Below are 26,428 nucleotides of genomic sequence, written 5' to 3' on the forward strand. Positions count from 1 at the left end.
ACCTTCTACCACACCCACTTAGCTTCAAACTAAATCTTTTACTTCCTTCTTAACAATATCACTTTCATTGTTTGAAAGTTAGTTTTCCAATGGATTATGTGTCAGTGGCCTGGCAGGTCATTCATGGCTCAGTACAGTTGGGGAAGCACTCCTTTATTTTACAGGGATCTGTTGTTATATTCAGTGGTTATTAGGCTAAGGGTCACAGATAGCTACTTTGACAGCTGCTCTGAAAGAAAACGTGCATAATGTAAGTGTGTGGATAGGATGCTGGGAGGGTAGAGTTCCACGTAGATATAGTGCCAGGTAAGGTGCCAAGTATATAGGATGCCAAGTATGTAGAATATTAAGCAGGTAGACTGATAGGTGGGTGGTGTGCCATCATGCCAGGGTGCAAGTTGGAAAGTGGGGGTAGGATAAGTGACAGAGTGTATCGGGAAAGTTGGTGTGGGTGATGTAGGTCTGCTTGAGATGGGGTGAGGGAAGGGTATTGGGTCTAGTGATACGGGAAGGGATGCTATGTCCTAGGGCTTGGAGCAGGGTGTCAGGTTCAGTCAAGGGGCTTGTTATGGGGTGGGGGGTTGGGGGAGAGAGGGGAGGGTGTTGTGTGGTGGGGATGGGTGTGGGGGAGTTAGCCTCTGGTAGTTGAGGGAGTGTCAGTTCCCAAAGGTAAAGGGGGGAGTTTCAGATCCAGTAACAGGGGCTGCTGGGCCCTGGGGCTAAAGTGGTGGTTTAGTGTCTTCAGCGTAGAAGAGTGAGGGTTAGTTCCTGTGGATAGAAATGGGGTGGTCACATCTCAGGGATAGAATGGGGTGTTGGATCCTGGGTGACAAAAAGACGCAGTAATTGGGTCAGGGTTTGGGATGGACAGAAAGGGCCATGGATGCAGTCCTGGGGTGGAGGGATGGTCAGTTGGGGTTTCAGTTGAAGACTTCTGATAGTCTAACGTTTCTGAATTAACTATTTACTTAACGACAGTGGAATTCTCCAACTCAAGTGGAGTCTCTTGGAGGGTGTTCAAGCATGGGGCAACTATCAACTGGAATTTTCAATTTCCTGGGAACTCCTTTGGAGTCTACTTCCTCAGGGATTCAGGAGGGTCTCGATGCACAACTCCCCTCAATGGCTTCTGGCCATTGGAAAATCCAGATATGACCCTCCCATTGGAATCATGGAACCTCAGTTCTACTTAGGCGTTCACAGTAAATGCAAGGAGCAAATTACTGCAGATGCTACAGTCGGTCCTGACAACAAAAACTGCTGGAGATGACAGCAGATCGGGCAGCATCTGTGAAGAGAGAGCAAGCTAATGTTATGCGTCTAGATGACTGATGAACCAGGATCTAGATTCGAAACATTAGCTTGCTCTCTCTCTTTCTCTCCCTGTGGATGGTGCCAGATCTGCTGTGACCTCCAGCAGTTTTTGTTACCGTCCAAAGGAGCTCTGCTACTCAAGACTGCAAATATCTTTGATTTCTTTTGATTTTCTTGATTTCTCTTACAACCTCGTTATAAATGATCAAAAGACTTACTTGAGCATTTCCAAATGCTGTAAAAAAAACCTTTGTTCCTGTTTTCCTCTAAATTATAAGCAACATTTGTCATTTTAACTAACCACAATTTTCTATCCCGGCGGTTGAAGTGATCTCTGTTGCACTACTATACCTGTGATTATTAATGACCGTGCAAGTGGGTGACCAAGGAAAATTATATGTCAGTAACATCTTATTCTGGTGATCTTTTGCGATAGTTTTCGCCCAGTTGCACCGCCTTATAAAAATCGGCACCTGTTCAAGAAAGTACAGAAGTCAATCACAAAAACGATGACAAAAAAAAAGACTGCCTTATTATTCCTCATTGGCTTCCACTCTGGTATCTTGCACTCCCCTTTGCCTTGGTGTAACATTGTGTCATCTCTGTACAGATACTGGCTGCATTATTGACCTGCTTGGCAACAGAGACAAGCCACCAGATGGCATTTCAAAATTCAATCTCTTCACCATTTCGTAGCTGGAATACTTGTGTATTTATTCAAGGGTCCCCGGTCAACCTGAAATATATTCTTTCTGCGTTAGCAATCATGGCACTTTAGGGAGAAATAGTTGCTTCTTTTTGCTTCAAGAGTGTCTTTGTGAAAATAACTAAACATGTGTAGTTTAGATTCCTCAGACTTCAAACCTTCCCTGTACTTTGTTCCTACTCTGACCCCATCCACAACTCTTCCTGATATATTGATGGTGAACTTGACACTACTTTCTGCTCTCATCTGGAATTGGAAAAATTCTGCAGTTTTGCTTTCAATTTCCATGCTTGTCTCACCTTCACCTCTGAATCTTTCTTTCCCTTCCATTTTTACACACAAGTTGTAAACTGCTATCCACAACAAATCCATCGAATCCCACTGTTGGCTCGGATATACCTCCACCCGCACCCTGCTGCTTGTAACATCTTTTGTTTCTTCCTCCCAGTTTCTCTGTCTCTTTTCACATCTGTTTCGATGATGCCGTCCTCAACGTGGGTGCCTCCAACCTGACCTCCTTTTTCTTTAACCAGATATTCCTGCCAATTATAGTCAACAGGGCCATTAACTGGGTCTGACCCATCTCCCGCACTTCTGACCTCATCATATCCCCTTCACCCCAAATAATAATAGGATTTCATTGTCCTCACTTTCCAACCCATCAGTCTCAATATTCAAAGGATCATTCTCTACCACTTCCAGCCAGATACCACCACCAAACACATCTTCCTCTTCACTCCACTGCCAACATTCTTCGGAGACATTTCACTCCATGGTACCATGATCCACACTTCCATTACTCCTACACTTCCTCATCCCCTGTGATACCTTTCCATACAGAAGGTGTAATACTTTCACCTCTGTCCTCACTGTCTAAGACCTCAAAAAATGCATTCAGCATTTTACTTGTAGTTCTTTCAATCTACTCTACTGTATTCACTGCTCATTCACTGGCGAGAGCAATTTCATACTGGGTGACCACCTTTGAGAACACCTTTGTTCTGTCCATGAAAATGATCCCAGTCTTCCAGTCATGATTTGGAGAAGTCAAATCTAGATTCAAAAGCTAGTGCTTCCAAATAAACCAGTCACTTGCCATTTCAATAAACTATTTCACTCCCACGTTAACATGTCCCCATCTGGGCCTGGTTCAGTGCTCCAACAAACTTCACTACAAACTGGAAAAACTGCACCTCACTTTCCACTTAGGCACTTCACAGCCTTCAGGACTCGAGACTAAATTCAATAAAAACAGTAAGGACTGGAGAAACTCAATAGCTATGGAAAGACAGAGGAACAGAGTTAATGGAGGCTAGAACTGAAAAATAACTGGGAAAGGGTGGTATTTCTGCTGATGAATAGAATACATGAGATGGTATCTAGAGAGAGAGAGAAAAGGGATTGGCATAAACAACAATATTGCTGATGATGATCCAAAAGAGAGAAAATTGCTGGGTAGGGTGCTAATGAGAAGGCTAAATGGTTGCATATTGGTTACCTGTGCTGGGAGCAACCATTACACAAGGAGACTAGGGACATGAGCAAGAGAACACACAGATGGGGGTGTTCACATTCTGAAATTGTTAAATTCAACATTGAGTCCTGTAAAGTACCCAAGTGGAAGATGAGGTGATGTTCTTCAAGCTTTCACTGAGCTTCATGAGAGCACTGCAACAGGCCTGAGACAGATGTTGGTGTGGGAACACGGCGATGTGTTGAAATAGCAGGCAACTGGAAGCTCGGGGTCATTTCTAGAGATGAAGTGGAGATGTTCAGCAAAGCAGTCGCCCAGTCTGTGGTTCACCTCCCCAGTGTAGAGGAGACCACATTATGAGTAGTGAATACAGTCAGACCAGATTGGGTGAGGTGCACTTCTTCACCTGGAAGGTGTCCGTGGGGCTTTGAGTAGTGAGGAGGGAGGAAGTAAATGTTGCATTCTCTGCGATTGCTTGGAAAGTGACATGCGTCTGAGGGTGACGTTGGGAGTGGAGGAGAAGTTGACCTGGAGAGAACGGTCCCTGTCAATGACTGATTAGGGTGGGGAGGGGAATATGTGGTGGTGGCATCCTACTGGAGGCGGTGGAAATGGCTGCTAATGATCCTCTGGATATGAATGCTGGTGGGATGGTAGGTGAGGACAAGGAGGACCCAATCGTTGCTGTGGAAGGGAAGAGAAGGGGTGAGGGCTAAGGTGTAGGAAATAGGTTGGACGTCGCTGAGGGCTCTGTCAGACCTGCAGTTTTTCTCCAGGGTTCTCTGTTTTTATTTCATATCTCTGGCAACTGCAATATTTACTTTTTACCTCCCTGTGCCTTGTTGTTAATATGAAAGTACTAACTTCTGTTGTGCTTGCTGTATTATATGAATGGGTAGGCCATGGACAGGGCTGACTGAAGAACATCAGACTGGGTAGATTTGCTATTGATGCAGATATATGTGTAATAACAGCCAATGTTACAAATTGTCACACATTGTGTGCAAGTGTGTGTACATTCCGCCTATAAAGCTCAGTGGGATTTATGATGGGATCTTTCACAAAAATCAGTTGACCTCTACAATATTGACTTCAGATTATGAGGCAAAGATTGTAAAGAAGAGTAAAATATTTATTGCATTTATAAATATTTCACTTCCTTACAGTCTAGCTGTTTATCATGAAGAACAAATATTAATCCCTTTGTACTGCAGTGGTTTTTATTTAATTTAATCAGCAAGTTATTAAATAAAATATTAACTGGACTGCTGCATGTCAGTCATCTACATGTCAACAATTCAAGCAGCCTTTGTTCTATTTGCTCCTAGGATGTTGGCATTAGTCACATGGAGGACATTTATTGCTTAGTTTGAATTGTCCTTGAGACCGTGGTGGATGTGGCTTTCTTGAACTGCTGTAGTCTTTGTGGTGCAGATGCTGACATGGTGTTATTAATGAAGGAGTTTCCAGATTTTAACCCAGTGACTATGAAGGAACTGCAATATATTTTAGGATGGGACGTAACATGGAGGGGAACTTACAGGCCTGCCGTACCCCTGTGCCTGATGCCCTTGTCCTTCTAAATGACCGAGGTTGTAGGCTTGGTATTTACTGTGGGAGGGGTATTGGCAAATTGCTGCACTGCTTCTTATTGTTGGTACATGCTACTGCCACATAGTGAATGTTAGAGATGGAGTGCCAATTAATTAGACTGCTTTTACTGGATGGTATTGAGCTTCTTAACCAGGACAACATCCTTCCTAGTTTAAAGGCTGTAGCCTTGATATCAATGGTACATGGCAATTTGGAAACTATTCAACTAAAGCTGATACACATTTGTTAAACTACAAGTTTTAAATTTTCATAATGACACTGATGGTTTACACATTCCATGGTCTCCAGGACCATCTTCAGAGCATTTGAGCACGCCTCTCTATTCATTGCAGCAATTTTCAAAAGATTCCTTAACATCTTTTTATCTGTGGCTGCGCCGCATGTAGGGCCCTTCCCCCCTCCCCAACCCTGATGAATGGTCTTGACTTGAAACGTTGACTCTCCCTCTCCTCTGATGCTGCCTGACCTGCTGTGCTTTATCCAGCTCCCCACTTTGTCCACTCTGACTTTCCAGCATCTGCAGTCGTCACTATCCCCAGTACCAGGTTTTGGCCAATTTAATTCTTTCTGAATTGCATCACTGCTTTGTCAAACGTTCCTTCTCCCCTTCTCTGGCCCCACCCAAGCCTTGAACAAGTGCAAGTTATTGTCTGAGGTGTTATCTCTGACTCCCTTATCAACCTCTAATGTTAGAACAGAGAAGACATTTTTCTGGTTTTAATGAGGAGGTCCCTTTTTTTTCACACAGCTCCAGCATAGTTGAAAATTGACGTGTAGACTTCAACAAATCTGTATCTCGAGTAAATTTCCCCTGCTGCCTCATGGTCTCAAACCCAAAATACAGTTCTTCAGTGAGAGTACTATTTCTCCTTCAATGTTCCATTCCACCAGCAAGAGACAATCTGAGTGCACAGGACTCAACCGCAAGCACACAAAAGAAAGACCAAAATGATTAATGCTATAGCAAGCTCGGCAATACATTGGCCTATAAACTACTGTTTGAGCTGGACCCATCTCTACAGGTGGAGAATATTTCATCATACCTCTGGCTTGTACCTTATAGATGTGCGCAGAGCTCGAGTAGTCAGACAGTAGTCAGACAGTAGTCAGACAGTAGTCAGACAGTAGTCAGACAATTCGGCACAGAATTCCAACCCCTGACCTGTGCCTGTAGCGCCAGTGTTCATGTGGCAGGTCCAGTTAAATCTCTGCTCTGGGTATTGTTGATGAGGATTCCGCAATGGTGATGTGATAGAATTTGTGGGCGGCATGGTGGCACTGTAGTGGGTGGCACGGTGGCACAGTGGTTAGCACTGCTGCCTCACAGCGCCGGAGACCCGGGTTCAATTCCCGACTCAGGCGACTGTCTGTGTGGAGTTTGCACATTCTCCCCGTGTCTCCGTGGGTTTCCTCCGGGTGCTCCGGTTTCCTCCCACAGTCCAAAGATGTGCGGGTCAGGTGAATTGGCCAGGATAAATTGCCCGTAGTGTTAGGTAAAGGGGTAAATGTAGGGGTATGGGTGGGTTGCGCTTCGGCGGGTTGGTGTGGACTTGTTGGGCCGAAGGGCCTGTTTCCACACTGTAAGTAATCTTAAAAAAAAATTAAAGGGAGGTGATTAGATTCTCTCTTGTTCAAGATATTTGAGCCCAGCTTTTTTTTAATCCTGCGATTACTCTTCCCCTTTCCCCCATCTTCAATTAGAGTATTTGTTTAAAATTCACATCTGTCAGCACTGTATGTTTGTGTCACTGAAAGTATTAGAAGGGGCAATGATGATGTGTGACATCAGATGCTATGTCCCTTAAACAGAAATGCAAGGTTTGAGTGTGCTGTAATAGTGAGACTGGAGGCTGCGTGCCAGGAACGGACTGGAAGACTGAAATTAATGTGCGGGTAATGGAAGAGTGAGGCTTCATGGCCTATGTTGAAGTGAGGTGATCAGTTCCAACAGGTTTAGCAGATTTCATGTGGTTTGGCTAAGTCTGTATGTGTTCAGAGAATTCTTTTCATTGGATGTCACAAGATAAAAAATTAAAAGACATTTCAGGTTAAAGATGTTGGTCCCAAACACCTTTAGCTGTGATTTGGCCAATAAGATGAATGTGAGAGTCTGCAGCATTAATGGGGAATGGTGTTGGGGAAACCTGTACATCTCTGGGTCCATGTTTCATTGCCCCTGCCTCATGCTTTCAGGATATCTGTTGTCTGAGTCTTATTAGGTACCCACACCCAATCCAACTATCCCTCCCTCTCTGAAAAAAACCCTGAATCTATATGTGAAGGGCATCAATCTTGCAGCTTCCTGCACTTTCCTGTCCTGAATCTTCTGACAGGACCCAGTTTATCACCTCTCAGGGCTGGTTAGCCTCAAGAGGACTGGCATTCAGTGTTCCTCTAGGTGCCATGTCTCCCAGGATAAGCAGCGTGAGGAGTCCCCAGTCCATAATGAGAGGGGAGTGTAGCAAGCTCAAAAGCCTCAATTGAAGTCAACACCAGACATTGATCTAAATGATTCTTGATGAAGGACTATGGAGAAATCAGGGTAGCTGTGACTACTCTCCAAACATTGACAGTTAAGGCAAGATTACATAGAAGTGTTCATTATCATTCGGAATGTGATGCGAATCATTCTCACTGGGAGAATATCAATAGCCAGAAATACAGGTTTAAGATAATTGGTGAAAGAATTTAAGGGGATGAGGCAAATCGTGTTTTGTGCAGTAAGCTGTTACAATCTGACAAATGAATTGAATTCAAAATGGGAATAAGCAGATTAATAAGTAGTTTCATGAGAGAGCTGGATATTTGTCAAAAATGGAAAGCTTGTAAGGATTTGGTGAAAGAACAAGGGACTGGGAATAATTTGATCTCTCCCTCGAAAATGCAGTAAAGGGACAGTGGGCTGATTGGCTGCTTACACTGCTGTGCAATTCTATGGATGTTTCCATTGTATTCCAATCAAGAGTTAGCAGGATCTGCTGAAGATGCTCAGCCCCATTTGTGTTAATGGGTCTGAATTAATTTAAATCTAATCCAGCTATTTTAAGAAATCAATTCTCACTATTAAAATTAGAGAGCAGCATCTGCCTCTGTACTGAATTATACAGTTCACCAGGGATTTCCAGCCTATCCAAAACTGATTGAAACTCTCATGCCTGCAGTGTGGTGCCCGTATACATTCAGTTCCCATGTCATGTTACGTGCTTTATTGAAAGTCAGATCACTTTTAATTTTACTGCATGCTTATGCAGATCTTCTTTTCCTCCACTGAGGTCCACACTACCTCTGTTATCGTCTTTCACACATGTTCCTTCCAGAGAGTGAGTAAATGAAGATCCAACTTGTCAGACACTCTTTCTCTCTCTTTCTCTCTCTCTCTCTCTCTCTACCAGAATGTTTCTTGGCTTGGATACTTAGCAGCTTGTGAGGGCTCTGGTTAGACATCCTCCTGCAGGAGTGTTTAGCTGACCTGGTTCTGAAGAAAGGTCACTGGATCTGAAACACTGATTCTGCTTTCGCTCCACGGATGCTGAGAGACTTGCTGAGTTCCATAGAATCCCTGCAGTGTGGAAACAGGCCCTTTGGCCCAACCCTCAGAGTATCCCACCCAGACCCATTCCCTTAACCTAATACTCTATTTTTCTTTGTGCACAGTACACTGGCTGCGACTAGCCAGCCAGCTCAGAGTCAGTCCCCTGAACTGAGGAGATTCTCAATCCTCTTCTAATTTTTTTTTCTTTTTACTTTACCCCCACACTACCGCCTAACTGTGGTAGTGCTTATAGTTTCCCCAACGCCCACGATGTGCATGTGCAAGTGTGAGACACGGTGAAAGACACCAGGTATACAAATCTTTATTCAGTTTCTACCACCAGGGAGAAAGGAAACGCCCGAGTGGCCAGTGACAAGCAGTGCCCTTCACATCAAAGGGCAATGCTGTGTGATCAATAAGTGAAGGAGAGGGCAGGGGTTGAATCAAAAACCTATTACTCTACATTTACCTCTGACTAATCCACCTAAGTTGCACATCCCTGGATACTACTGCTCCTCGGATGCTGCCTGAACTGCTGTGCTCTTCCAGCACCACTGATCCAGAATCTGGTTTCCAGCATCTGCAGTCTTGGTTTTTACTATGGGCAATTTAGCATGGCCAATTCACCTGACCTGCACATCATTGGTCTATGGGAGGAAACCAGAGCACCCAGAGAAAACCCACGCAGACATGGGGAGAATATGCAAACTCCACACAGGCCGTCACCTGAGGCTGGAATCAAACCCGGGTCCTGGTACTGGGAGGCAGCAGTGCTAACTACTGAACCACTGTGGTGAGTTTCTCCAGCAATTTCTGCTTTTGTTTTAGCATCCACAGTTCTTTGTTTTGACTCATTGTTCACCTGGCATTCTGCCTCCAACTGTCCCAACACCCCATGCTCCTATCATTGATTTCCCAACATGTCTGTCATTATGAGCTCCAACAATCAGATAGCAAACTGAGGATCTTCCTTACTCAATTCTTCACGATCAATCAAGCACTATTTGTGGCAGTAGTGGTATGGTGGCTCAGTGGATTAACGCTGCTGCCTCACACTAGTCAGAAGTGAGAACTGCAGATGCTGGAAACCAGAGTCTCGATTAGAGTGGTGCTGGAAAAGCACAGCAGGTCAGGCGGCCTCCATTCCTGATGAAGGGCTTTTGCCCAAAATGTCGATTTTCCTGCTCCTCTGATGCTGCCTGACCTGCTGTGCTTTTCCAGCACCACTCTAATCTAGACCTGCTGCCTCACAATGCCAGGGACCTAAGTTCAGTTCCAGCTTCAGGCGACTGTCTGTGTGCAGTTTGAACATTCTCTGATTCTCTGTGTGGGTTTCCTCCCACAGTCCAAAGTTGTGCAGGTTAGGTGGGTTGGCCATGTTAAATTGTGCAGGTTAGATGGGTTGAGCATGTTAAATTGTGCAGGTTAGATGGGTTGAGCATGTTAAATTGTGCAGGTTAGGTGGGGTTGGCCATGTTAAATTGTGCAGGTTAGGTGGGGTTGGCCATGTTAAATTGTGCAGGTCAGGTGGGTTGGCCATGTTAAATTGTGCAGGTTAGGTGGATCAGCCATGGGAAACACAGGATAGGGGATGGATCTAGGTGGGATGCTCTTCAGAGATTTGGTGTAAACCTGATGGGCTGAATGGCCTGCTTTCACTCTGCAGGGATTTTATGATTTATTGCCTGTGAATAAACAAAATGTCCAACACAAATTCTGAAGTAAAAGTAACCTTTAATACTATTGTCTCAGTGCTCACCTTGTGAGATGGCTATAGTGTGGTGGAAAACAACACCAACACAATCCACGTACTGCTGAAGGGCATGCTTGCTTTACCCCATAGTGATAGCATGGCACAATCCATAATTGGCAACCCATGGGCAACCGAGACACTGCATGAAGAGAGATTGAGGCATAAGGATTAGCATTCTGGATGATCTGAGGATTTATCTTTCTTTCATTTCTGGAGATTCCAAGGCCAAACCAAAGTGTGGGCAGCTCCGTGTGTGAAATTTAGAGGCTTGAATCACTCTTTAATTCCCCAAGACTTGTCCCAATTGAGTATATTTTTCTAGCTATTAAAAATTTGGCAACTCAGAATGGGAAGCTTTTTTAATCATCATGGCAGTGAAAATGGAAAAGTGAATTAGGACCTCAAAGCACTCCCATCCGAAATAAACCTGCTTCCTGCTTCTTTGTGGAAGGCAACACCTTAAGAGAAGGAGCCATTTTATAATACAATTCTTGGTCTACAGCACCCAGATTTCAGTGAAAATTCCTCACTGGTTATAGTCCATCAGGTTTATTTAAAATCACATGCTTTCAGGGCACTGCGCAGATGAAGTCCAAGGATGTGCAGGTTAGGTGGTTTGGCCATGCTAAATTGCCCCGTAGTGTGCAGACTGGTGGATATGCCATGGTAAAAACCCCATTGGGATTATAGGGATGGGGAGGAATGCTCTTCAGAGGGTCAGTGCACACTCGATGGGCCAGATGGCCTTTTGCTGCACTGCTGTGATTCTGTGAATTGCTTAAACGGCAAGTGCAATAGAGAAAGAACCTCTTTGTGCTCCTGCACTTGACGCTGTTGCTCTGTTTCGTTCCCCCCACAGAACCCCCAACTGCTCCGCAAACTCTCGGCTACAGTACCAGGCAGTCGGCAGTGCTCTTAGACTGGAAGCCCCCTGAGGACAGTGGGGGTCGGACAGATGTCATGTACAACGCTCTGTGCAGTACCTGTGCGGTGACCCTCCAGACGTGTGGGCCGTGTGACAGCCGCATTGAGTTTGTCCCCCAGCAGCTGGGATTGGTTGATACGGCCGTTACTGTGGTTAACCTGTTGCCATACATCAACTACACCTTCAGGGTGGAGGCTGTGAACGGAGTCTCGGACCTGAGTCCTGCTCCGCGGATGTACGTGGAGATTACAGTGGCCATAAGCCAAGGAGGTAAGTGCCAGTGCTTTCTGATTTTCAATTGAGCAGGACTTCCTGAAGTCTCCCAAGCCCTTCCTTACTTATCTATTCATAGTTGATTGTAGGATGCTACACAGTATTCCAATCAAGATTACCATGTACCAGTTCCATTAATGTCCAGACCTGCTTCTCTTGATTGTTGAGGAGGGTGCTTTGTGCATTAGGTTAGTAGTGGTCATCAGTACGTCCTCAAATATTTTGTGACGCCTCATTTTAATAGCGCTGTATAAATCAGAAACTTACCCCCCATTCCATGGAGTTACGACAAAAATTTAGATGGTAAAATAAAATATCCCCATTTATATGATTTTCTAATCCAGGTTGACAGAAAACACAGAGCAGATTAAGAATTGCTGTGTTACAGTAACTTGATTCGAGCCACAAGTGTCAAACCTTTGACATATGACATGAAAAAAAAGTCTAATTCCCTTACAGATGCAGACTGACATAACCATTGGATGCAGTAATACTTGCAACTTAGTATTAACTTTAGACACAGAAAAAAAAATCCCCAATTCAAGAATCCAGAAAATTTCCCAATTTACATCACGAGTTGTACATTTACCTTGATAGCTTAACTATTCCCAGAGTGAACTGGGAAACATTCCTCACAGATACACTAATGTGATTTAACATTGCATGTTGATCCTCCGCACATATGGATTTTACAGCAATCTTTCAAGAAAATTGAACTTGTAGAATCAGTGAAGAATATGGAGATGTTAGTGATTGGGGCAGATCTCAGACGAGGCTTAATGCAGAGGAATTTGCATTTGAAATCTTCAAAGAGATATGGGATGCGGTAACATTGAGAGTGATAGTTGATATCTCAAGTTTTTGTTTGTTTATTCATAGGATGTGGGCATCACTGGCAAGGCCAACATTTATTGCCCATCTCTAATTTGTCTTTATGAAAGTTTTTTGACTCACTACATACTGTTCCATGAGTAGGAAATTGGCACACCAAAGTTATGCTGACAGAGTTAGATGAAGGAAGATGGGAGGAGATTAACATAGAACATTTGCGTGTATGGAATGCGCTGCCAGAGGAAGTGGTTAGAGGCTGGTACAATTGCAACATTTAAAAGGCATCTGGATGGGTAAATGAATAGGAAGGATTTAGAGAGCTATGGGCCAAGTGCTGGCATTTGTTAGAACATCTGGTTGGCATGGATGAGTTGGACCCAAGGGTCTGTTTCCATGCTGTACATCTCTATGACTCTCCGCCTTGATAACGTAGAACAGTACAGCACAGGATTAAGCCCTTTGGCACATGACACCAAATTAAACTAATTCTTCTGCCTGCCATTGGTCTATATCCCTCCATTTCTTGCATATTCATGCTCTTATCGAAAAGCCCCTTAAACGCCCCTGTTGTATCTGTCTCCACCATCATCCCTGGCTGCGCATTCCAGACTCCTACCACACTGTGTAAAACAACTTGCCCCTCACATCTCGTTTGAACTTTCCCTCTCTCATCTTGAATGCATGCTCCATCATATTAGCCATTTCAGTTCTGAGAAAAGGTTTCTGACTGTCAACCCTAACTCTGCATCTCACATTTTTATAATTTTCTATCAAGTCTCCCCTCAACCTTCGCCACTCCAGAGAAAACAACCCTAGCTTTTCTAACCTCTCGTTGTCGCTCATACCTTCTAATCCAGGCAGCATCCTGGTTAAAACCTCTTCTGCACCCTAACGTGGAGCATAACATCAGCATAAAGCAGATTGATTAAATGGACTGACTGTGCCTGTACTTTTGATATAAATGGTTGACGCTGAGCCAATGCAGATCATTGATGAGGCGGCAAGTTCAAATATTGGGTCCAGTTTTGGGTGGGAAGCCCTAAGAAGGGTGTGCTGACTGTAGAGTGGGTGCAGATTGGATTTGTCTGCGTGATGAAGATGAGGGATTTGCCAACGTGACTGCAAGAGTTTGGCTGTTGAATCCTGGTGATTTCTCAGTGAAATTGATTAGAATTCATGAGCAGAAAGTGTGGTGCTGGAAAAGCGCAACCAGTTATGCGGCATCCGAGGAGCAGGAGTTTTGAGCATAAACTCTTCATTATTCCTGATGGAGAGCTTATGCTTGAAACATCGAGTCTCCTACTCCTCGGATGCTGCCTGACCAGCTGAACTTTTCCAGCGCCACATTTTTGACTCTGATCTCCAGAATCTGCAATCCTCACTTTCTCCAAGAATTCATGAGCGTCAAAGCAAATGGATGATCATTTTCTAGCAACATGTAACTCTGCTGCAAAGGATGGAGTCCATTGGGAGACATCAGGGTATGGCTAGCTGCATTGGCAGTTTGTGGCACAGAGTGATGCCTACAGCGTAAGTTCAATTCCTGCATCGATTGAGGTCATGATTGGTGTATTCCCTTTCACAGCCTGTCCCCTCACCTGAGATGTGGTGACCCTTAGGCTAAACCACCACCAATTGTTTGTCTCTCTTCCCCTCTCTTGAATGAGAGAACAGCCCTGTGGACTGGTAGGTTTATGGCAGCTCTACCTTTTATTGGAAGACATCTACATCAGAAGTTCAGAAATGACATTGGTAAAAGGGTTTGTTAATGAAAGAGCGGCGAGCTGAGAGGTGTGGTGTTCTGAGCTAACCGGGACAGTTTTGGATGGGGAAGTAAATACCAAAGTGATCTCAGTCAAAAAAAGGATGATGGAGCAGTGTCAACGATAGAAGCAGAGGAAACTTCAAGTTCATGACAATCGCTGGTCAAAAAGTAGTCAGTTTGTCAAGATGGAAGAAACAGGCCAGCAATCAGAACAGAATGGTGAAAGCAAACATTAAATGTTTACGAAAGAACAAAGAAATCAGGGACTTCCAAGTGACTCTGAAATAAAATGAGGATAAAAAAGTGGAATTTTAAAGGGAAGTGTGAAGTTGTGTCATGAACAGAAACTGGTTGATCAGTGGATCTCATAATGAAGAATAAGTTAAAATGGTGGCTGGAAATCACAGTATGCTTGTGGAGCCTTTAGTTGTAGAAGGAATCAGTTTCAACAGAACTGAGCAGTTAGAAGCTCTCTGAGATTTACTGGATAGCTCCTTAAACAGCTAGTGCTTATGGTCTGGGTTGTATGGCCTCCTCTCGTAGCTGTAAAATGATGTCTGTAGACAGTGACCAACAGTTCAAAAGTCAAGAAAAGACTTTGACAGGTTTTAATTGTCAGCTCTAGTTCCTCAATATCAAAGAAAACCTCTATGGATACAAACAAGAAGTTAGGCCCAAAATCACGAGTGGTAGAATGGACAAGTTCCACTCAATTGTCTTGTGAATTCTTATTAGAATATGCCTGAATGTACAATGTCTGTCTCTCTCTCTCTCTCTCTCTCTCTCTCTCTCTCTCTCTCTCTCTCTCTCTTTCTCACACAGTGTTTTCTTCTGTCCTTGCTTTTGATTGTTAGGCTAGAGACTTCCGTTGGATTGATCATTGCATATGGGGTAGCTCTAGACCTCCATTGAATTGGTCATTGCACATGAGCTGAGGGCTGGCTTTCCATTGCTTACTGCGGGATGGCTGAGCAGGAAACTCTCCTGCTGTACAGGTTGATAATCAACCAGTCTGGCTACATAAGGAGCAATTTTCCATGTCCTGGTGTGCGACTCAAATCTGGAGCAACCTTTCATCCACAAAACCTAAAACGGCTTAAACCAGTGTCAGCCGACAGGACTTTGGAAAGTGTCAAACTCTTATCTTCCATCGTGAAAAGTAAGGGCTCAACAGAATTAATCATTGTTCGTGGTTAAGATGCAACGGCCCGAATCTTCCAATCCCTATTTCCGACCCAGATCATACTAAAAGGTGTTCGCTTACCTTTGAAAGAGTTTCTCAGGTAATTGTTCAAGCCAGGAAATGAAAGCAAGAATCCACCGAAGCAGGAGAGGATTGGCATTGGCACTGGCACCGCACTCCCCCTCTCCAACAGGGTACTTAGAAGGTCTAAAGCCATTTTGATTGCCACTGAGCGAAATGTGATGGGACAGACAGCTGGGTGATTGGTGAGGAGAGTAGGTGTGGTTATTGGCTGGATGGAAGGGGGCATTATGGGAGATGAATGTGAGAGGGAGCAAAGTTTGAAATGGGAAGGGTGCAACTGCCAGGTGCAATATCGCTTCTGGGTTGGGCAGCAAATATCTGTATTGTGATAGCGAAGGCATCATGGGCTTGTGGCAAAAACTGGCCCAGAGGGTCTCATGGTTCATCAGGCAAAGCCGCAGGAAACTCTTGAAAATTGAGTTTTGGGCTTTATATGATTGAAAACATTTGATCCTGACTTTGCGGTAAATGGTTTTAGATCCTGTTCAGTTTCCAAGGCAGAATGAGGAGTGACTGGAGGGCCTCCATGAATTGTTCAAGATTTCCTTGTGTCTTGGTTTGATGCGAGGTTATCGATTCGAGTTGGAATGATTACATAAACCGTGGTTGAAAATAATTAAAGTTAAGGTTTAGTGCTTCGGGGTGGTTAAGCATCCATTCTATAATACAACTCTGAATGGACTGATTTTTATCCTGCAAGCAATACATTGTGAGGACCAGCTGGACTTTGACATGTATTACTTTGGAAACAAAATGAAATGGCTTTGTGATAAGCTGAAAGCAGGCATTAGTGGCTTTATGCAATCATTTTTTTTTCTCAATAGATGCTTTTGTTGTGATTCAGATTAAAGAAGCCTTTGGTTTAATCCCAAGCTCAAGTATAATCAAAACTGTGGCCACTTAAACTGCAGAAAAGGTAGCACAGAATATCTTTACCCGAGCCTTTGTTTCCCCATGGTACTGAAATAGTATTACTGTTATCAGACCTAGGGATACTGTGGTACACAGACGAGAGCTGAATCTATGGCTTGTTAACACTGAAAGCGTATATTGTTTGGCTGTTGCTGCTAATAAGCACACATAGATTGAGAATGCAAGCAGATTTCCCTACTTACGGACTTCAAATGTTATTAACCAGCTCTGAAACAGTGCCATTACCTTTTTTGCTTCTATTGTGAAATTAATTAATATATTTGTATTTTGATCTCCAAAGCTAGTTCCTTGCTGTTCTTAAACCCCTTCTGTGTATACTACAAACCAAATATTACATCAGTGGCTTTGGCAGTTCCTTAGCATGGATCTGAGCAGGAACACGAGATGTCTCATGTGATTGTAGTGTGTGTGAAGATAACAAGTGCCTTCCGGCCGGTATACCCAGACGTGTGCACACTCTCTTTTGATGCAATTCATGTGAAATCAGTCTCACAAATACAAAAAAGACAGGAACTTAGAGCAAATTGAGTTTCTGCTATCCTTTGCACTGGTTAAAAATATTCCACAGGGTAAATTAATCATTATCAAGTATTTCCACTAATTATTGCCATTTGTAGGCTTTGGATGAGATTCTTAAAATTAAGTCTCAGATTTGCTATGTACTTTGTATGAGCTTTTGAATTTATATTTCAGTAACTGACTGTGAAACAGGCTATTGTACACTAATGTAATGAAAAATAGCTTTGTATATCATTTGATATCATGTTCAGTTATGTAACATTGGGTCCCGTGCAGGCAGTAGACTGGATGCCCTGATTGAAGGGCTTCCTTTTTGTGGTATACCCATTTTAAGTGATAACATGAAACAAGCAGACAAGTTGTTGCAGAAACTCAATAGGTGTGGCAGCGTCGGTGGGGCGAGAGCCCAGTTAACTCTGGGGTCGGTTGAACCCTTGAAACATCGACTCTGCTATGTCCCCACAGATGCCGCAAGATCTGCTGAGTTTCTCCAGCAATTTTTGTTTAGTTTTATGATGAATAACTTGAAGCAGTTTGATTAAATACAGGAATGAGTATTTTTAAAAAAGCAACATTGAACAAACCAAAAATTTCTTAAACCTGCCCAACTGCACTAATCAACAGCAAGCTTTAATTTGGGCAGTATGCAAATGAGCTTGTGAGGGAAGTTGTGAAAATGAGCACTTCTCAAAGCCAGCCTGTTATTTGAGTGTAACTTACATCTGGATAGCTGACTGCACCCATGGGAGCTCAATTAATCATGAGCATTGCTCTCTGTCAATACTGAGAGAGTGAGCGATATAATAGAAGGGTGTGTATCTAGGGTTAGACTGAAATTGCTTTGGAACATCAACGGTGGAACAGAATTGATAGGTCAGATGATCTGTTTCTGAGCTGTAAATTTTATTAGAATATTGTTCCTAATTTAGTTTCACGTGACATTGGTCCCTCGTGAGAGACAGTGACGATGATGATTAGAACTTGCGTCATTTAGACCGTGTGTCCCCTTACTTTGTGTTTGGATTAGACTCTGAATTTAGGGGTCTATACACTGTTTTATTAGTATAATCGAGTTGGAGACTGTTGTCCTGTCTCCAGTATTGTACATCATCATGTACAGATGCTGGTGTGAGTTCTTCTTTTCTCACTGTTAAACACCCCTCCAACCATGTCTCTCACATGAAATTGAGGTGGTGTTATTTTACTGAAAAATGTGTTGCTGGGAAAGCACAGCAGGTCAGGCAGCATCCAAGGAGCAGGAGAATCGACGTTCCGGGCATTAGCCCTTCTTCAGGAATGAGCCTCATTCCTGAAGAAGGGCTTATGCCCGAAACGGCAATTCTCCTGCTCCTTGGATGCTGCCTTACCAGCTGCGCTTTTCCAGCAACACATTTTTCAGCTCTGATCTCCAGCATCTGCAGTCCTCACTTTCTCCGGGGTTATTTTACTGTCCGGCTGATGGATGGTGGGTTGTGAAAGGGGTCCTTTACTTTGCCTCCATGGTCAATTTGTACCAGTTATTACAAAAGCTTTTGAATACAAAAAGAGACACATCAACAACAAAATTATATTTCTTTACCTTGATGTGGAGATTCTGTTGGTTAGGGACTCGAGTGGATAAGTGGACTATAACCTGGTGTCGTGTGATTTCTGACTTGTACCTTACGTTAACTGCCCTCCTCAAGATCATTGAGTCACTGTCCGCAAACAGGAGTCACGATGAGACAAAAATAGAAATTGCTGGAAAAGCTGAACAGATCTGGCAGCATCTGTGGAGAGAAATCAGAGCTAATGTTTCAGGTCCAGTGACCCTGACTTCTAAGGAGGGCTCACTCAACCCCTGAAATGTTAACTCTTGATTTCTCTCCACAGATGCTGCCAGACCTGCTGAGCTTTCCCAGCAGATTCTGTTTTTGCCTCTGATTTACAGCGTCCATCGTTCTTTTGGTTTTTACTTAAACTAGTTACCTGCTTCCGTTCTTGAAGGATATTGGAAGAAGTAAGAGTTTGCATTTATGTAGCACCTGTTGATGACTTCACAGCTCCCCCCCAAAGACTCTGCAGATAACACAGAACTTTTTGAAGTGTTCGGCTGCAGGGCAACGCGGCAGCAGATTTAAAGGGCACAAGGTTTCATGAGCAGGATTGAGATAAATACCAGGTTATTTTTAAGGACGTTTTGGTACATTGAGCATTGGCTAGTATTCTCCAATGGTCAAACGGAGAATCTGTGCTTAAGTCACAGAAGTGGAACCTGAACAGACGACCTTCTGACTTAGAGGTGACAGTGCACACCACTGAGTCAGAACTGGGACTGATTCAACCAGTTGGTTTTTTATGACAATCTGGCAGACTTCTTGGCCAGTTCCTGATGTCAGAAACAAATTAGCAGATTTATTGAAGTCACTTCCACAATTTCAATTGCTCAGCAGATTGCCTGAGGAGACCACCTTGACTGACTCATTCTAGAAGCAGAATTGAAATCTTAAAACCTCAATTATGTAGCAAGTGCTTTGACAGCGAGACATGTTCCGATAGCTCCACCCTTACTAATATTTTTCATAAGGCGCTAATATTTATCAAACTTGTGGGTTAAGCACTAATTGCAGGCCTGATTGAGAGATAAGTAGGGATTATATGCATTTTGCTTGACAGTCTTTCCATTGTGGTCCCGTCGTAACACCAATTTATTCAATGGTACTGCTTCTACTTCTACACAGGCATATCAATCACTATAAACCCAACCTATACCGGTTGCCTTAACAGACCTTTCCTACATCAGCAACGAGAAGGTTAAAATGCTCAATCTGTCCTGAGAGATGAGATGGACCTTGCAGCTTTCCCTCTTTATTAGAGTGAGATTTGAGAAATTTTAGATGATTATCAGACCTTTAGAGAGCATGCCCTCCAAGCTGTGCCCATCATCATGTTGCTAACTAGATCCTATCTTGCAGTACGTTAAGATAGAAGGCAATTAGAAATTCATGTTTGTTTTAACATGCTGAATAAATGATAGATTAAAAGAAAACCTGCAATAATTACAGAATTTAATTTCATTGTTGCACTCATGTGGAGCAGATTCAATTGAATTAAATGCACACAGACATGCCTGTGCATTTATTTAAAGATTGAACTTTGCGTAAACACCAGGAGGGGATGTTAAGCTTATTTGTGTGTGTATAAAACCATCTTCTGCCCAATTATCTCTCTTTTGCACCAATGGGGTAGCAATTTGTGGTACCTACACCTATCACTGGGTGCCACAGTATTTCGAGACTAACCCCAGAAGACAGCAGCAAAATTCAGATACAGATTGGACTGAACAATATTAAAATGGTTGGAAAATGTGTTGCTGGAAAAGCGCAGCAGGATTCCTGAAGAAGGGCTCATGCCCGCAACGTCGATTCTCCTGCTCCTTGGATGCTGCCTGACCTGCTGCGCTTTTCCAGCAACGCATTTTTCAGCTCTGATCTCCAGCATCTGCAATCCTCACTCTCTCCTCATATTATAACGGTGTCAGTCCTAACTCAGTGTTAACATTCACAGCTCTGGATTAGATTAGTACGGTGAGAGTCCCCCTCTTTCCCCAGTAGATCCATTTTGAGATTCTACGGTAGTACTGAGAGAGAGGGGTTGACTTTTTGAGGAAAGGTTAGACTGATGTTTTAGCTGACCCTTCATGTGAATGTAAAAGGTCCTTTAGATCTATTCCAACAGCGTGTCAGAGACTTCACCCTGATGGCCTGGGCATTTACTCCCTCCACCATCAATGACAGTATACACCACATACAAGCTGTGGTGTGGCAATTAATCATGATTTGTCAACAATTTTGCGTACTTGTGACCTCTACCATCTTGAAGGACAAGGACAGCAAATGCCTAGTAGCACCACTACCTGGAAGTTGTCTCCAAGCTCCACACTGGCCTGTCTTAGAGCAATCTCGCTACTCTGTCAGAGCCACTGGAGCAAACTCCTTCCTATCAATACTCCAGGTGTCTCAGAGCTCCAAGAATTGCAACAGTTCAAGAAGGCAGCTGATGACCACCTTCTCAAGGACCATTAGGAATGGGCATTAAGTGTTGGCCGAGCCAGTGATGCTACATTCCTTGAAAGAATAAATTGAAAAACATTTTAATAGGTTCCTTCTCATTTTTAAACTGCTACTTCTTGTTGTCACCCAGGGGTGTATCCTCAGCCTCTCCTATTTCCCCTCTGCAGGCTGCCCTTCAGTGATATAACCTGAGTACGCAGTGATAGATTTTACCTGTACATTGGTTACATTTCTTGACAATCTCTCTCAACATCTCAGACTGTTGGTTCGCTGCTGGATGGACTGAAATTTCTTCCAGTTGTAGATTGGGAAGCAGAGACAATGGCTTTGATTTTTGTTGAGTCAGGATGACGTTTTAAAAACCACATCAGATTCCCATTTGGGGGATCCCCAGACCATTCTCAACACATACAGTTGACAGGAGTGTTGTCAAGAATGTGGGCTAGTATAGGTCATCAGCACTCACCTGACTGTCTCCTCTTGGCCATTGCCAAGATGGATATGGCTTTCCACTCACAATTTTCATTGCGTCTGATTAGTCTTTCGAGGAATCTTTGGGAGTTTGAGACATTCAGAAATGTTATGCAACATAGTCTGAAAGCAGGCAGCTTTTGAAAGCTGACTTTGGAAGGCCCTTCTCATGCCAAGGTAAGTCTACCCACTTCCTGTCTCACAACCCAGATGAACATTATTATGTGATATACCTGCATTTTGTAATATCTCAACTTTCAACTATTGAACCTTTTGAAGGCCCTGAATGATTGACAATCTTACTGTTCTGTAGTAGAAGGGGATTATTTTGACATAGTGGAATGTTTTCAAAGAATGACTTTTTTAAAGTGTTTATTTAAGCACATCCTGCTGTTACTATACGGTTTGTTTCTTCTCTGGTGCTTGGTGGGTAAATGGGTATGGAAATGCCGTAGCATGCCATGTGGATAGTTTGGGGACATGAGGTGGCATGGATGGGATTTGGGGTGGTGGTGGGGGGGAGGTGGAAGTTGGCTATGGGGGTGTGCGCAGTGAGTGCTAAAGTACTTTTCTGTTTATTTTCTAAGCGACACCGAGTTCCACAGCACAGAGCAGGCCCAATGCCTGGTCTTGATGCTTACCACAATTGGCTGGCACACCTGCAGCTAGCACCACTCCCTGGCACTCAGGATGATGTCTCTTCATCAGTATTTCTGGAGGTGGGTGTGCAAGGCTGAGATCTTTCCTGACTTGACTACCTACACTTTGAGGATGGAAGTCTGAAATGTTATCTTTGGTCCCGTTCCAAACTCCTTCCCCTGAAATCTAACTCTATCCTTCACCATTATTATCGCCTGAGGCTGGACCAGATTGTTCATAACCTTTATTTATTCACATCTTACCTGAGGTGATCATCTGAACACATGTTCTTGATGTACTAAGGTCAATAAATTTTCCCTCCATGGCATTTCCTGACTCGGCCCCTGCCTCAGCTACAGCTGAAACCCTCATGCACCCCTTTGTTACACTGAGACTTTATTATTTCCAAAGCTGGCCTCCTACGTTCTGCCCTGGGTGAACTTGAAGTTCTCCAAACCTCTATTGACTAGTTTTCACTTTGCACCATGTTCCATTACCCTTAACCCTCGTGCTAGCTGATTTCGAATGCCTCTTGGTTAAATAACATGTCCATTGAAAAATTCACATTCCGATTTCCAAATCCCTTCCTGTCCCCATCCCTCCATATCTCTGTAATCTCCTTCAACCCCAAAACTGTCTGAGACATTTGTGCTCATTTAATTCTGGCATCTTAAGTGTTGCCCATTTTAATTAATCCACCATTGAATTGAATTAAATCATTTATTGTCACAACTATTTAAAAAAAAAGCAAGTGTTGCCATGCTCTGCCGCCATTTTGAATTATTGAATATGTTAAAAGATATAACTAAAGTAGAGTTGACCTTTCTCTCCCCTTTCTTGTTCCGGGTATCAGTTATGGCCCTCTGCTGCTACCAATCCCACCATTGCCATGTTTGAGCTGGAGTTGTGGGCCTATACCTCGAGTCCCAGACTGATGTGCATCCACACAATGCAGCCAGATCTTGGTCACAGTGGTCCTCCTTTGTCCCCTCCACCGATGCTGCAACTCGTTCAGGCATCTCGGCCTACCTGCGGACCTGGAGCCTCGGTCCTGGTTGGGAGTTTCAGCCTGGTATCTGCTCCTCGCTGGCCTGGAGACCTTGGACTGGGATAGAGTTGCGTTGACTTCATCCTGGCATTGCTGCCACCTCACCTTTCTTGATCGTACACTTAGCCTCGGCCTCTTATAATCTCCAGGCCTGTGCTGCCTTCTTAGTTCACCATCTTTTTCCCTTTTTACAAAGTGTCGCCCCCTCCCCTACCCCTTGAGCTGGAACCAGAGAGAAAGGGTTTGGCAGTTCACCAAGTTCACTCTGGCCTAAGCCAGCAGCCAGTTGCCTTGGAAACGGCTTGCCATATCTTGCTACCAAGTGCTGGAGCTTCCTCTTATCGCCTCTCTCTGTCTCATTCCTTCTTGTTTCTTCAAACCCAGACTCTCCCTGAAATTGCTTCAGGAATCAGAGTATTGATTTATACTGCTGCTGTGATGGACTGATGAATTAATATTTTACATTCAGGACACCGCATGGTCGAGAAGGAATGAATTTTGGTCTCGGTATAAAAATTCTTCTTGGTGTAAAGTGGAGAAGCATATTTGAGGTGAGATAAGTACAGTTTGCATCTGGAAGGTGGATCGAGCGCAAACCCTACCACCACCTAGTGACATCCTCTGCACCACCAGTGCAGTGAGAATACTAGATACTGCCAAACAAAAAGGTTTATCTTTTTAACCGTTGTTCCAGAATTTTGCTGCCAACATGCATTACAGATTCTAAGATTTTAACCAATTTATTGCATACCCTTTTAACATGTCTGCCTTCACAATCCGCAGGAAAATGTATCTGTCTGGGCTGCTGAATTTGATTCTTTTTGCAACAAAAACATTAGTTGCTAGAAAAGCTCAGCTCGTCTGGCACCATGTGTGCAGAGAAAACAAAATTAGCATTTCAGGTGCAGTGAACCTGCTGAGCTTTTCTGGCAACTTCAGTTGTTGTGTCTGATTCACATTATCTGCAGGTCTTTCAGTTTTGATTTTTTTTTGCCCTGTGTTTAAATTGTAATGTGGGAATATATCGAAAACTTTAATAACAATGAGACAGGAAACATGAAGCTTTGAAACGATAATAATTGCGTTTGTCATTTTAAAGTATTGTATTGTAGTTGTGTTCATCAGATTTGATTGATAAAGACACGGACATTCACCTAATGACCTATTATTGAGCGAAGGCAGCCTCATTCTAATAAGATTATTTGTTTAATATGCTCTGTGAGCGACAATTAACACTGTTTTGTGTGACAGTGGCTCACTTAGTAACTATCTTGTCTTTGAATCAGAAATTGCAAGTTCAAGTTTCAGTTCGGGAATTAAATACATAAATCAAGACTGCTCCAGGACTAAGGAGAACTGTACTGTTGGAGGTCCTGTCTTTCAGATGAATTGTTTAAATCAAGGGATTATCTGCTCTTTCAGGCGAATTGAAAAGATTTGACTGCGCTGTTTTGGAAGAAGAGAGAAAAGTTTATTTTCCATGTCTTGGCTTCTGTTTGACGGCAGCTCTATGATGTTGGTGAAACACCAGCAACATGGGTTCAGTCCCCACATTGGTTGAGCTTCTCAACTTTGTCCTTCGCTGAGGCGTGGTGATCCTCCGGCTAAACTCACTGGCAGTAACGTCTCTCACATGAGCGAGCAGCCTTGTGGGTGGCCTGTGACCGTGGTACTCTACCATTTTTAATGGGTCAGTTAGCTCAGTTGGCTAGTTTGTATTGTGGAGTGATGCCAACAGTGTAGGTTCAATTCCCTCTCCTGCTGAAGTTACCATGAAGCTCCTCCTGAACTTCTCCCCTTGCCTGAGGCACGATGACCCTCCAGTGAAACCAACACTAATCATCTCTCTTTCTAAGGAGACAGTTGTTTATGGTTTGCTAGGACTATGTTGACTTTACATTAAATGTTTTACCTTCAGTTAAAATCACAAGAACAGATTACCTGCTGATTATCACATTCGTGTTAGAAGACGTTTACTGTGCACAAATTACTGTGTTATACATATTCCAAGTGCCTGCACTTCAAAAGTACTTCATTGATCAGTGTTTACTGTGGAAAAGGACACAGAAGATATAGAAGGTGGGGAAATAGATGGTGACATCTTGAAAAATCTCCATATTACAGAGGAGGAGGTGGTGGATATCGTAAAATGCATAAAGGTGGATTAATACCCAGGACATGATCAGGTGTACCCTAGAACTCTGTGGGAAGCTAGGGAAGTAATTGTTGGGCCCCATACTGAGATACTTGGGTCGTCAATAGTCACAGGTGAGATGCGGGAAGACTGGAGCTGGGCTAAAATGGTACCACTATTTAAGATTACAGACCAGTGAGCCAAATATTGGTGGACAAGTTAGATTACATTACTTACAGTGTGGAAACAGGCCCTTCGGCCCAACAAGTCCACACCGACCCGCCGAAGCACAACCCACCCATACCCCTACATTTACCCCTTACCTAACACTACGGGCAATTTAGCATGGCCAATTCACCTGACCCGCACATCTTTGGACTGTGGGAGGAAACCGGAGCACCCGGAGGAAACCCACGCAGACACGGGGAGAATGTGCAAACTCCACACAGTCAGTCGCCTGAGGCGGGAATTGAACCCGGGTCTCAGGTGCTGTGAGGCAGCAGTGCTAACCACTGTGCTACCGTGCCGCCCACTAGTTGTTGGAGGGAATCCCGAGGGATAGGATGTACATGTATTTGGAAAGGCAAGGACTGATTAAGAATAGTCAACATGGTTTTGTGCATGGGAAATCATGTCTCACAAACTTGATTGAGTTTTTTGAAGAAGTAACAAAGAGGATTAGTGAGGGCAGAGTGGTGAATGTGATCTATATGGACTTCAGTAAGGTGTTCGACAATGTTCCTCATGGGCTACTGTTTAGCAAAGTTAAATCACGTAGAATACAGGGAGAACGAGCCATTTGGATAAAAAAAACTAGCTCGAAGGTAGAAGACAGAGTGTGGTAGTGGAGGGTTGCTTTACAGACTGGAGGCCTCTGACCAGTGGTGTTCCACAAGGATCAGTGCTGATTCCACTCCTTTTCATCATTTATATAAATGATTTGGATGTGAACATAAGAGGTATAGTTAGTAAGTTTGCAATGGGATCTTGATTGGATGGACCAATGGGGCAAGGAGTGGAAGATGGAGTTTAATTCAGACAAATGTGAGTTGCTGCATTTTGGAAAAGCAAATCTTAGCAGGACACTATACAGTTAATGGTAAGGTCCTGAGGAGTGTTGTTGAACAAAGAGACCTTGGAGTGCAGGTTCATAGTCCCTTAAAAGTGGATTCACAGGT

General features: G+C 43.6%; 1 protein-coding gene across 2 annotated transcripts in view; it reads left to right on the plus strand.

Annotated features, from left to right (window-relative positions):
- The window catches only part of LOC132830037 (ephrin type-A receptor 7-like), a 604,896-nt gene that overhangs the window by 317,703 nt on the left and 260,765 nt on the right, over positions 1-26,428 (plus strand). For both annotated transcript variants that reach the window (XM_060847499.1, XM_060847500.1), the window contains exon 5: positions 11,253-11,588. In XM_060847499.1, coding sequence (XP_060703482.1) covers positions 11,253-11,588 — 336 coding nt within the window. The remainder of the gene's footprint in view (positions 1-11,252; positions 11,589-26,428) is intronic.

The sequence above is a fragment of the Hemiscyllium ocellatum genome, chromosome 30 (assembly GCF_020745735.1).
Source record: "Hemiscyllium ocellatum isolate sHemOce1 chromosome 30, sHemOce1.pat.X.cur, whole genome shotgun sequence".
Lineage (NCBI taxonomy): Eukaryota > Metazoa > Chordata > Chondrichthyes > Orectolobiformes > Hemiscylliidae > Hemiscyllium > Hemiscyllium ocellatum.